The sequence below is a fragment of the Ailuropoda melanoleuca genome, chromosome 15, assembly GCF_002007445.2.
Source record: "Ailuropoda melanoleuca isolate Jingjing chromosome 15, ASM200744v2, whole genome shotgun sequence".
Classification (NCBI taxonomy): Eukaryota; Metazoa; Chordata; class Mammalia; order Carnivora; family Ursidae; genus Ailuropoda; species Ailuropoda melanoleuca.
The window spans coordinates 68311389-68325090 of record NC_048232.1 but is presented as its reverse complement, the minus strand read 5'-3'; the positions used below and the strand labels follow the sequence as shown (position 1 = coordinate 68325090).

The window sequence follows — 13702 nt, the reverse complement described above, 5'->3', positions numbered from 1 at the left end:
ACATTTATTTATTTGACAGAGATAGAGACAGCCAGCGAGAGAGGGAACACAAGCAGGGGGAGTGGGAGAGGAAGAAGCAGTCATAGCAGAGGAGCCTGATGTGGGGCTCGATCCCATAACGCCAGGATCACGCCCTGAGCCGAAGGCAGACACTGTGCCACCCAGGCGCCCCTCTGGGGCTTTAACTCAGCTTCCAAAGCACAGCTCCAAGGTGAAACCAGATTTGTCTGACCAGGCACATTTTTAAATCCCTCTCAAGTTTAGAGACGTATGATATACACTAAGGAATATAGCCAATACCAAAACCTTTCCCTTTGCAACAAAATTGGATGAAGCAAGAGACATCAGATACTAAAATAGCCTTTCTTGATACTTAAAGAGAGGAAAAAAAAAAAAAACCCTACATATAAAAGCCAGAAGCTTCAGTAACATCAACTAGGATATATGAGAAATCATACTGTTTCCCTCTTAATATAAAAAACAAAGAAACCACTGCCCAAAAAGAAAAAAAAAAAAAACTAACACAAGCCAATTTCATTAAATCTGTCTAAACTGCATTCTGCATCCGGACGTGACTTCAGCTCCTATCCAGTGAGTGGTGAAATTCCACGTATCAAGGGACCAAGTAAATACCAGCATTTGATTTTGAGTAAGTCACTACACTATATCAAGGGCCCATGTGCACCCTGGCCCTTGTGTGTTTAAATGGCAATTTTTAAATAAAACTCACATTTTGAAATGGTTTATCAACAGGGACTGAAAAACACATGCTGATCAACATGATACCCTGCAAAATGCTTAGAAGATGACACAGCCATTTGGGACAGGAAATAATTTTACAGTTCTCGATCCTCTCAGAAGGCAAAAGCTTTAGAAGACTTTGACCTTGAAATGCTGTTATCCAACATCATTTTGCAGGACTTCTGCTTACTACCTGTCACTGTATCAGCATGAACCAGCTAATGATACTGGCTTAATAGCACTGTGGGAAAGCGGCCACAAACACGGCAGTTCTCACCAAGAGTACAATAATGTCTCTCCCCCGCTGCTCGTGCTCTGTGCTCTACAATCACATTTTGATACTCACACATGAAGTCAAAATCCTGTCCCTGAAGACTTTTAACATTTCTTTAAGTTTGGAGAAGTCTTAATTTGATCTGAAGGGACACAGCAAAGGTTTATCATCATGAACACATTAACCACTATGCTATAAATAAATAAATCAGGTATAGATAGCTCTCTCAAAGGGTTTACAGGTCAATAAAGGAGGTAAGACAAGCCTGTAAGTGACTCTAAGACAAGGTACATCAAATGTGTCATTTGAGAGGAAAAGATACAGCCCAGTGGGGATGTTAGACCCAAGCTGTGGGCTTGAGAGAACAGTTGTTGCAGAGGTGGACACCCTGAAGATCAGCTTACTGTAGACCAACGTAGGATGGACAGAATTTCAACACTAGAAAAACAAAAGGAACACTCCATGGCCTAGATTCTAGGCTAAAGGGTCAGCATAAACTAAAGTACAAAGGGGAAAGCAAAGACAATGAAAAGGGAGAACAGGCTGCAGTCTGGGTGCGGCATCAGGTGCCTGAACACATCCTGAACATGCCCTCACCTGTTCTCAGAGCACCCTTTTCCTATTTCCATCGCTTGTCTATTCCCTTACCTCTGTCTCCAACTGGATTCTGAACAATTATTAGGAATTAATTGTTTGGTGTTTTGTTTTGTTTTAGTATTTAAAACCCAAATGCCAGTGTCTAGCACAAAGTATTTAATAAATAATCAAAAAATACATTTTAAGTGAAAAGACAGATTCTTCTCATGTTTCAAGCACAGGTGAGTAGAAACAACAGTGTTACTGAAGGAAATAGGGTTCAGGTTCAAAATGCAGATAGAACACATACATTTATCTTCACACCCTCCCAAAATCCATGTAAAACCAATGGTAAAGAGATTTTTTCTCTGGAGGCGTAGCTCATAAGGCAAAGGAGAAAGGAAGAAGAGATAAAAACAACAAAACTGTAAAGGCTAAAAAAAAAAAAAGCAGAAAGACAAACAATAAGGAGACTCCTAAAAACTGCATCCTGAGTCCACAGTGAGAAAAGCCAAGAAGTAGCCCAATTCATACCATAAAATTCCTAAAAGGCTGAGGAACTGTTGTACCAGGTACCCTCTGATAAGGGTGGGGAATCACTACAAATCCCTTGAAATCCCCTCCCCAACTATGCAATCCAGGTCACTGTATCCCCACTCTAGCTGAAGAGTAGAGGGTTTTTCTATACCTGGCACAGTTGAGAGCAGGGTCACCATTCTGAAAATAGGGAAATTGAGAGAGAGTCTATATCCCAAATGTTGAGATCTCTACCTAAACATCTTCTTGCCAACCAGACTTACACCCTACAGGCAGGAAATGGAAGACTTTTCTCTGAATATCCAACAAGATCAAGACAAAAAGATCTAAGGAGTATGACATTAGGAGTTTATCATCAAAAATGGCAGGCAGATAATCCTACAGAGATACTCACAATCAGCAAGCTCACAATTCCCTATCAGCTTTTTGGTGCTGCACTCTTAAATATGAGCAGAATATATATCTAACACATATACAGATCTTCCTCAACTTACTATAGGGTTACGTCCCAATAAACCCACCATAAGTTGAAAATGCATTTAATAACGGAACCTACTGACCAGCATAGCTTAGCCTTGCCTGCTTTAAACATGTTCGGAACACTTACATTAGCTTACAGCTGGGAAAGAACATCTAACAAAGCCTATTTTATAACAAAGTGTTGAATATCTCGTGTAATTTATAAAATACTGTACAAAAAGTGAAAAACAGAATTGTACTATAGATACAGGCAGGTTGCAAGTGTATCGGTTGTTTGCCGTCCTGACTGCATGGCCGACTGGAAGCTACAGCTCACTGTCACTACCCAGCATCACAAAGGAGGCTCATACTGCATATCGCTATCCAGGGGGAAGATTAAAACTCAAAATTTGAAGTACAGTTTCTATTGAATGTGTATCACTTCTGCACCATCATAAAGTTGAAAAACCCTAAATCAAACCATTATAAGTCAGAAACCATCTGTAGATATATCCAAGATCAGATAGGTAAGCTGTATCTCTAAAATGCAGACAGAAACCAAAACCAACAGAGAAAACAGCAACTATACATGAATATGAATTTTGTAAAAGAAACTATTAACACTCACAAAAAGATAAAAGACATTGCATCCATGAAACAAAAGTAGGAAAAAAGGAAACTGATCATAAGAGTGGGCACTTAAAAACATGACAACAGAAATTAAAAATCCAACAGAATTAGAAAGTAAAGTTAAAAAATAAAGCTAAAGAAATCTTCCAGAAAGAAGGGCAAATGGACAAAGGGAAGGAGAGAAAAATAATAACCAAAAAAACAAACAGGAATTCAAGAAAGAAAAAGTAGAGAAGAATAAATCAAAAAAAATTAAAGGAAGCCTACAGAACTGACGTATTTGAATTTCCATATTGAAAGAAGCCACCTAGGGACACCTGGCTGGCTCAGTCAGTTGAACGTCCAAATCCTGGGTTTTGGCTCAGGTCATGGTCTTGAAGCTGGGGGATCAAGCCCCAAGTCGGGCTCTGTGCTCAGTGCAGAGTCAGCTTCAGATTCTCTCTCCCTCTCACTCACTCTGTCTCAAACAAATATTTAAGAAAGAAAGAGAAAGAGAGAAAAAGAGACAAAGGAAAGGAAGGAAGGAAGGAAGGAAAGAAGGGAGGGAGGGAGGAAGAAAGGGAAGGGAGGAAAGGAAGGGAGGGGAGAAAGGACAGGAAAGGAAGGGAGGGGAAAAGGAAAGCAAAGCAAAGCAAAGTGGGAGGGAGGAAGGGGAGAAAGGAAAGGGAAAGGGAAAGGGGGAGGGGGAGGGGGAGGGAGCCAGGCAAGCAGGCACCAAGTGCCAAGCACAATAAATGAAGACAAACCCACACCAAGGCACACTATCATGAAATTTTTAAGAAAAAATAATACTGGGGATAAAGAGAAGATCTTTAAGAACAAACCAAGAAAGAAGACAAGAAATTTAAGAAACAGGGTTTCAAGTCAAGAGAAAAGTAAAAGGAATCACCAGGATAATAAAGGGAGATCCCAAGATGGCAGCTGGATGCTGAAGTAGTTTCACCAATCAGAATGGAGCAAGACCCAGAACCCTCCAAGAAAGTTATTTCCAAGAAAAGAAAATTTATCAAACACCTGATAAGTTTGAATAACTTAAGCAATTTAGACAAGGGATAATTTGAAGGTGAATTAGTGATAAGCACATTAGAAAAATAAGCATAATGTGTTAAAAAAAATTACAATGTTAAATATACAACACATTTTATCCCAAGGAAAAACAAGAAGCTGTATCAGAAAGGAAAAAATTCAACTGTGACCAGTTACAATGATATAAATCCTGGACATTGATCTAATCAAAATCACAAAATAGACAGGAACCACAAAAGGGGGTCAAGTTTGGGAAGAATATATAGTTCAGTGTGGAGCACGGTAAGTTTGAGGCACAGTGTATTATCTAAGTGAAAACGACTAGCAGGTGGTTAGAGATGCAGGACCCAAACACACAAGAGAAATGAGGGCTGGAGGTAACACAGCTGAAAGTCACTCACAGAAGAGATGAGAGTTCAAGCCATGGGACTGATGAACCGGGATGAAAGAAAGGTAATGAAGCTGGTATTCAAGGTTAGATGCTTGAGGAACAGCTATATTTTAGTGGGCAGGTAAAAAAGATAAAGAAGGGGTTAGAGAGATAAAAGGAAAAAGTAGAAAACACTGATGGCAGAAGAGGAGAGTTTCAAAAAGGAAATATAGTTGGTTGATGGGGGAAGAAGTGAATACTGGCAATACAACAAAAAGAGTAAGTCTTGGCTAAAGAAAAATATCAGATGTCACACTAATCCAAAGAGCATTAACCTTTACGACAAAAAGAATGGAGACTGAAAATAAAACTGGATTTTGCATGCTTCAAGGAAATACAAGAAAGGTGGGGCCAGGCTTAACAAGTTTTAAATACTGAGTGAATAGTGAGGAAATGGAGGCAAGTACAGGTGGCTTAAGAAGTCTACCAATAAAGGGAAAAACAGAATGACTATTTCAGGGGATAACCTAACCCATGAAGAATCAAAGGTTTTTCACTTTTTGGTTTTAGAAAGGCCCAAGAACATGTGTAGGCTGTGGGAAAGGATCCCAAAGAGAAGAAAAGCTAAAGATACAAAAAGAAAGAAAAAATAATCAGTGAAGCAAAGTGTGCAGGGGAAGAAGAAAAAAAGGAGCAGCAGGCATAAGTAGAGAACTTTCTGGGAACTGAGATGAGAAAAAAGAAAGGGAGTTGGGACTTTTATGGCAATCTTTGAGGAAACTTATGGAGGAGAACTCTTAATGAGTGATGTCAACCCTCTGAATAGATAGGAATGAGGTAAGGTAATCTCCAGAGAATGCAAAGGATGCAGTGACCAGATTGGGGGCTTAAGAACAACAGCAGAAGTCTGGAATTGGAACTATGATGGATACAGCAAATCAATTAGGAATGAACGGGCCAGAACTTGGCAGCAAAGAAGGCAAGTTGAGCTACACACCTTAAATTTACAAAACAGATAAACAGTCTGGTTTCACAAATGTCTTGAACATTAAACAACCTAATAATAACGGAATAGTGCTAAGGAAAATGAAATCTTCCCAGAACTTGGAATTAGCAACAGTGATAAGATGGAAAAACTTGACTTGAGATATAAAATGTCTTCTTCTGAAGTGATTCACTTAACAGAAAATAATAGGCTCAATATAACTGAAAGATTCTCTCAGAAAAGGGTTGTCTTAACCTGTCCAAGTGTATTCTGAAAAGCCTCCTCTGGTATGGATTGTCCTAAAGGAAGACACAGATATTTAGTATTTGTAGATAACACGTCATAGAAGTCAAAATCTATTTACCTGAATATTCTACCTAAGAATGCTCCCAACATCTACTGACAGCCAGAAAATTCTTTAAAGTAGAATTCTACCCAGAAAGGGCTCCTAGATGCCCTGAAGTAATTTATACAAAAGCGAGTTCTCTTCAGTCAGCAAAGAGAGATCAAAGATTCAACCAGGGGGGGCGCCTGGGTGGCACAGCGGTTAAGTATCTGCCTTCGGCTCAGGGCGTGATCCCGGCGTTGTGGGATCGAGCCCCACATCAGGCTCTTCTGCTATGAGCCTGCTTCTTCCTCTCCTACTGCCCCTGCTTGTGTTTCCTCTCTCGCTGGCTGTCTCTATCTCTGTCGAATAAATAAATAAAATCTTTAAAAAAAAAAAAAAAGATTCAACCAGGGGATCAGCATCAAGAGACTTCACCTTCCTGTGACTGAGGCGTTCCTATCAACGTTAACAAGCCTCCTTCTCCAGTGGGTCTAACCAACAAAACAGTGCCCGAGAGGGTTCAAGTATTTCCCTGGAAAAAATATATGTCAAGAAAACGTATTGAGTGCATGTTTTGAGTACAATTCTGTAGTATGAACTTAATAGAGTACAAGAAGATGCAAGGTCTCTGCAAGATCATAAATCTATATTCAATCCTATCAAAGAAAAGAAGACATATGAAAATGACTGAACTGAACAGCACAACACATTTACAAGTGGAAGTGAGAAGATAAACTGAACAGTTTCTATCAATATATATAGATAGAGATGGATGGATGTACCCAGAATCAGATAGAGGGATGTGATAAGAGGACACTTTCTGAAGAAGGCTTTGCATGAAGGTTTAAGGGTCGTTAAAAAAAATATGGGCAAGTGAATTGGAGGCCAAAAATCCCAATAAAGACTAATGAAATATATATAGGAACAGTAGCTTGACATTAGCTACCAAATTATCTTGCCCAGAACAATTAGTGTTAAGGGGGCTAGAAGAAACAAACTGGACAGGAACAGAGGTAGCAGAATGATGGAAGGTAAAAAGCCTTATAAACAGCTGCACCTGATGAGCCTGGGTTTATCACGATTTATAATGTGGTACTTTTGTGTCCCAACTGAAGGTGGCAAGATGAAAATAGAGATAGTTACTCTAGCAGTTCTGTACCAAGATTAGGAGAGATGGAGAACACATCTTAGAAAGCTGCTCTTAAATATAAAGAGATGACAGCATGAACCACAGTAAATACTACAGAATGAGAGGGGAAAAGGTAGACCGAAAGACTAGGTCAAAGTTGGATTAGACTTAAGACCAAAAAAAGAAAGGAGAATCAATGAAGAGGAGACTAGAATGATGGCAGAGACAAAAACAATAAAGAAAGTGGGATTAGGATCTTATCTGAGAAGGTGAAAATTTAAAGAATTTCATTTTTTTAGGACTACAAATTTCAGGAGGCTGAATATACTTTTTTCCCTAGTTCTGAATTTTTCCTGCATAGGACTTCTGAAGAACAGGAAAATATAAAATAATGGTCTTTACAAGTAAAATAAAATAAAATAACATAACATAAAATAAAATAAAAGTAGGGCCTTTACAAATTTCACCCCACAGATCTCAAAATTTTATGAAGCCATAAATACACGCTTAAAAATTAAGAATTCAGGGGCGCCTGGGTGGCACAGCAGTTGGGTGTCTGCCTTCGGCTCAGGGCATGATCCCGGCGTTCCGAGCCCCACATCAGGCTCCTCTGCTATGAGCCTGCTTCTTCCTCTCCCACTCCCCCTGCTTGTGTTCCCTCTCTCGCTGGCTGTCTCTATCTCTGTCGAATGAATAAATAAATAAAATCTTAAAAAAAAAAAAATTAAGAATTCAAAATATATGAACTTTAGGGGCGCCTGGGTGGCACAGCGGTTGAGCGTCTGCCTTCGGCTCAGGGCGTGATCCCGGCATTATGGGATCGAGCCCCACATCAGGCTCCTCCACTGGGAGCCTGCTCCTTCCTCTCCCGCTCCCCCTGCTGTGTTCGCTCTCTCGCTGGCTGTCTCTATCTCTGTCGAATAAATAAAATCTTTAAAAATATATATATATATATATGAACTTTAAACCATAAGGCAGTAAACCATTCATAATCATTATAACAATCAATTACAGTTATATTAAATGTGTTCCTGGAAGTTGAAAGAAAAAGCTCTTCCTGTAGAAATGAGAAAAAGAAAACCCTATTTCTATAACCAAATCATAAAATTACAACCAATTTTAATAATAAACAAAAGCATACCTTTAATGTTCCATCAGCTGAACAACTAGCCAAAAGCTTATCATCTGGTGAAAATCTGCAATGATTGACTGAATTTGTGTGGCCAAACATGGTATTTCGACATTCTTTTTGATTCAAATCCCAGAGCTATTTAAGAAAGATAAAAAGGTAACTAAAAAACTAGTACTGAATAAGGAAAAGTTAGAAATCCCATAATGTTCTTCCTTCCCTCCCATTTAAGCTTTTTCAATTACAGAAAAATGTTCAACTCATAGTAACGCAAAGGTGTCAAACACAAAGGTAAACTTGTGATTACCAAGTAATGGGGCAGCCCTTAGATCAGCACCTAAATCTATGAAGGGACCAAAAGCTTACTTAGGCTTTTAGTCTGAGCACTAAGTAACTAAATAATTACTGCTTATTTTAACAAAGTAGCTTGGAATCATTATTATTTTATTCAGCTCTAAGTAATACGTAAAATGCTACCAAATTTTTTTAGTTGCTGGGTTACCCAAATGGTCATTTCTAAGGTTTCCCAATGCAAATCCTGACTCTACTTATTAGGCTAAAATCTATTAATGCTCTAAAAAATGACTTGAAAAATACAAAGATAGCAAAGATAGATATAAATACATTTGACAAGAAATATAAGAGGCTTGAAGAGCAAGTTAACACCTCTAGGAAGCAACCAACCAAATCCAGAATCCACAGGACAAATGACTCAATTTCTCTAAGTAATCAAAAGAGGCAGAGGGAAAGGAGAACTTCTATAGAATAAAAGATTTAAGCGACATAACAACTAAATGTTACCTGAAATTTGTATTCTGATTCCAACAAATTTATGGCAGAAAGATATGGTTTTTTGGGGGGCGTTTGGGGACTCAGTCAGTTAAGCATCTGCCTTTGGCTCAGGTCATGATCCCAGAGTCCTGGGATTGAGCCCCACATCAGGCTCCCTGCTCAGTGGGGAGACTGCTTCTCCCTCACCCTCTGCCCTGCCCCTGCTTGTGCTCTCGCTCTCTCAAATAAATAAAATAAAAAATCTTAAAAAAAAAAAAAAAGATATATATATTTTTTAAGAATGATGGGGAAGGGCACCTAGATGGGTCAATCAGAGGAGGGTGTGACTCGATCTTGGAGTTGTGAGTTCAAGCCCCACGTTGGGTATAGAGATTACTAAAAATAAATAAACTTAAAAAAAAAAAAAGAACAATGGGGAAAGTGAACATGGACTAGACAGATCACAAAACTATTATTTATTATGTTAGGTGTGACAATGGCATGGTACTTCGGTTTAAGACCTCAGATATGCACGCTGAAGTATTTTGGGTGCAATGACATGGTATCTGTGATTTGTTATACCATGCTCCAGCCAAAAGAAAAGGGGGGGGAGGTGAAGAATAAAATAAGATTGGAAAATATTAGTAATAGTGAGAGCTAGACAATGGATACCACAAGGGTTTATTATTGTATTCTCTCCTTTTGGGTATGTTTGAAAAGTGAAAATATAAATAAAAAGGGCTATAATCCTCTCTGGGGATTTATGCTAACTATATTAAACATGGAAGAAGAAATCATCCATCCCCAAAATTAATACTGACAAAAATCCTTTGGAAATGACCAGTGAGGTAAGTCCTGTTCTTCATGTCCACCTCCAACCTAGACTTCTTTATCCCAGTTCCAGGTAAATCCAATTTTTCAGATATGGCAAGTCACATGGGGCAGCTTCAGATTTACATATTTTCATTGCCTTCTCTCAGTTCAAGAGTCACAAGAAGTGAGTTCTAATTGTCCACGTGGTAATACAGGTGTGGTATGGCAGATCTTAAAGTAAAACTTGTCCTTAATTAAAATTATTGACTAACCAATAGAACCCATAGATCTCTCTTAGCTCTCACATCCTAGAGCTTTTTGTCTGTAATTAATTACAGAGGAATGAGGAAATATAAATTTCTTCACCCTACAAAATGTTAAAAAGAAACATCAAAAATTAATCATAAATAATACAGAAGTCTTAGTTTTTTAGAGTTTTTTACCTTATTCAATAAGGTAAAGCATATCTGAGGAAAATGAGCTATGATTATAAGACTACATTAGTCTCTTATTTTAAACCAATCCAGTGTTTTCAAATTGGGCTATGCAGGCCCCTAGGGATTCCAGAAACATGTCTGGAAGGGGCTACTAGGAGGAAATAAGAGAGGGAACAAGCGAGTATACAAAAGCAAGCTTAGGGGCACTTGGGTGGCTTTGTCAGTTGAGTGTCTGACATCCGCTCAGGTCATGATCTCAGGGTCCTGGGATAGAACCCCGTGTCGGGCTTCTCGCTCAGCGGCTGAGCCTGCTTCTCCCTCTCCCTCTGTTCACCCCCCACCCCCCCACACATGCACGCACACACTCTTTCTTTCAAATAAATAAATAAAGTCTTAAAAAAAAAAAATCCAAGACCACACCCCACTTCAACCAGAGCAATGGGCTTTATCTCTTACGCACTGAGCTTCTCTGTAAGTTTTCTTTTGGAGGGGGGAAAGAAAAAGATAAAGTTTCAGCTTCCTGAATTGAAGGGGAAAGGGGGGACAATTTTCAATATTTTCTAAAGTTTTTTAAAATACTGTACTTAAATGTCAAACACAGTCTATGAGGTTTTTCAAACTGAAATGGTTTGCCCAACCCTCCCAAAAATATAATGTCCCTTTGCAAAGATGGTGTGACATTAAAGAAGACAGGGCAGAAATCAAACCAAAAACAATCCAAAGGAAGTTAGTGGATCCTTCTGGAACCCTCGAGAATTTGATCTAGCTATCTTCAATATGCCACTTCAGAGAAAAAAAAGATATAATCTTTTATAATTTGTAGCTACAAAGCATTATCAAACATATATGAAATGCATATCTGTTTTTGGTTTTAGTTTTTTTTTTTTTTTCCTATCAGCACCTTTTTTTCCTTCCTCCTTCTAATAACAGAACCTCTCTTCTGAATCAAGCCCCACTTACAATTCAGTAGAGCTGACCTCACCTCATTTGTCCCATTTCTACATGGCTAAATTTGTAATCTTTGACCAATTCAAGGATTCCATCCTACTGGCCCACTAGGGTTATTTAACAATGAGCATATAAGCCAAACCAGGTCAAATAGTCTTCTTTAAAATTAAATCTATGGGACCTGGGAAAAAGTAAGTTTCTCTTCCTCTGTGACTATAGCTATAAGACCCATGTAAGCCTGTAAGTGAGAACAGCCATACTGCCTGCCACACAGAAAGAACATGCCTGAACCAACAAAGAGAGAAACAGAGCCTAAAGATGGAGAGGGGATTAGGCTCCAAGAATGTAATTTAAGCATCTGGAATCAGTTATGCCTAAAGCCATGCTCCCCCTAGACCTTTCAGTTATGTGAACCAATAATTTCTTTTTTTTTTTTTTTTTTTGGCTTAAGCTAGTATGGAAGTTCCTATCACTACAACCAAAAGAGCCCTGATTAATACAAGAGAAAATCGAAAAAGATGTTCTGATGCATCTATCAAATTTGTTTACACAATTCTCATTATCCACACTTACTTTGAGGAAGCAGTCACTTGACGCAGTGGCTAAGAGAAGGTAATGACTGTTGTTGGTAAAGTGGCAGCAGTTGACTTGCTCTGAGTGCTCATCATAGATATGCACTAGTTCCCCTGTCATAGAATTCCAGATCTAAAGAGAATAAAGAATAAAATTTACAACTACCCCTTACTATGAAAGGGAGAACAGAAGAGCAAACAAATGTGAGCTGTTTTGTGGCAGATTTTCCCAGTTGGAGATGAGGCTAATGAATACCCACCCCTTCTCTAAAATATGTCCGTATTTTTCCAGGATGTTTTTTTAAAAATTACTTGCAAATCTACACATGTGCCCTTCTAAAGCACGATTAGAATTCCATGAAAACTTTATATTCTTCAAGGGCAAGACTATACATGTTCACATGAATGACAGTAGAGAAGTATAAAAGGGATGGAATAATGGACTTTAGATCAGAAGGATTAAATCCAAGTCTTGGCTCTACCATTTACCAGTCCTTAATTTATCTACATCACAGTTCCCTCCTCTGTAAAATGAGTATACTTATACCCATCCTACACAATTCAAGCTACCAAATGAGATAAAGGACATGCTAAGTTTACTGCTGACTTCAAGGTATCAATAAAAAGTAAAGGCAGATGGATCAGTGAAAAAAATTAAGGCTTTAGATTCTGAGGGAAACCTAGCTTTGCACCCTGGCTCCCTTACTTATCAGTTAATGTGAGCTTGGGCAAATGACTTCATCTCTGAACCTATTTCCTCACCTGCAAAATGGGATCAATACTTATTCTGCAAGTTGTAGTGAGAAATTGATACTGTAATATAACAGAGTGCGTAGTATAAGGCCTCACACAGTGTTAAATTCCCAAGCAGAAGTAATCATCATTCTAGTTACTATGTAAGACAACAAAGCAGTGTGTTCTAACAACAAACAAAAGAAATAAATTACCCAGTCTTCACTGGGCTCTGTACTTTTTGGAGGTATTAATGTCCCTCCCATAGCATTTTTTTTTTTAATTTCTAAGTAAGCTCTATGCCCATTATGGGGCTCGAACTCATGACCCCAAGATGAAGTATCGCACGCTCTACCACCTGAGCCAGCCAGGCATCCTGCATTTTTTAAATCTTATCAAAGCACACACCAGAGGTCCAAAGTATTTATTTTTAGAAAGTTCTTTAATAGACATTTGCACCTCTTGTTTTATATTTTGAGTACTTAGAAAATAGAAACTCAGTGTTATCTCCTTTTATTCCACATAGCTCTGTCTTTGGAACTGCACAAGACTGGCCAACTCCAAGTGTGACTCGGTAGTGGCTATGGAGTTAATCAACTGGTTGGTTGCAAACCCACCTAAAGAGTTCAATCTATCAAGAAGTAGGTTTTTCCAAGGTCTTAATTTGTCTGGACACTCCCAAGTATTCTTCAAGTAGGTACAGACCCCAGGAAAACTTCCAAACCAATTTTCTGGCTCCCAGGTCCACTAAGACCCACCCCATCTAGCCAGTTTCAACAGTTCTTCCTTCTTTCCTCCCTCCCTCCTTCTTTCTTTATCCCTCTCTTTCTTCCCCTCTCCCTTTCCTATTTATCTGTCTACCTATTTATTTGCAGTACTCCCACCAAGTCAGGATCCACCTCTTTTTAAAAAGCCTAAAGCAAGGGGCACCTGGGTGGTTCAGTCGGTTGGGCATCCAACTCTTGATTTTGGCTCAGGTTATGATCTTAGGGTCACGAGATCGAGGCCCAAGTCAGGCTCCACACCCAGTGGAGACTGGGATTCTCTCCCTCCCTTCCCTGCTCACACATGCACATGCTCTCTTAAAAAAAAAGAAAAAAAAAAGTCTGAAGTGAGGTGTTTGGGGTGCCTGAATGGCTCTGTTGGTTGAGTGTCCAAATCTTGATTTGAGCTCAGGATCATGAGATGAACCCGGCATCAGGCTCCACACAGCATGAAGCCTGCTTAAGATTCTCTCTCTCTCTC

General features: G+C 39.0%; 1 protein-coding gene across 12 annotated transcripts in view; it reads right to left on the bottom strand.

Annotated features, from left to right (window-relative positions):
• Nucleotides 1-13702, bottom strand: part of APAF1 (apoptotic peptidase activating factor 1) — a 95856-nt gene that overhangs the window by 51907 nt on the left and 30247 nt on the right. For 11 of the 12 annotated variants that reach the window (XM_019800772.2, XM_002920278.4, XM_034644192.1 and 8 more), the window contains 2 exons: nt 11727-11858; nt 8197-8322 (listed from right to left, as the gene is read on the bottom strand). In XM_019800772.2, coding sequence (XP_019656331.1) covers nt 8197-8322; nt 11727-11858 — 258 coding nt within the window. Of the gene's footprint in view, nt 1-8196; nt 8323-10040; nt 10136-11726; nt 11859-13702 lie in introns of those variants that run through there. The other variant, XM_034644198.1, reaches the window with a different exon arrangement.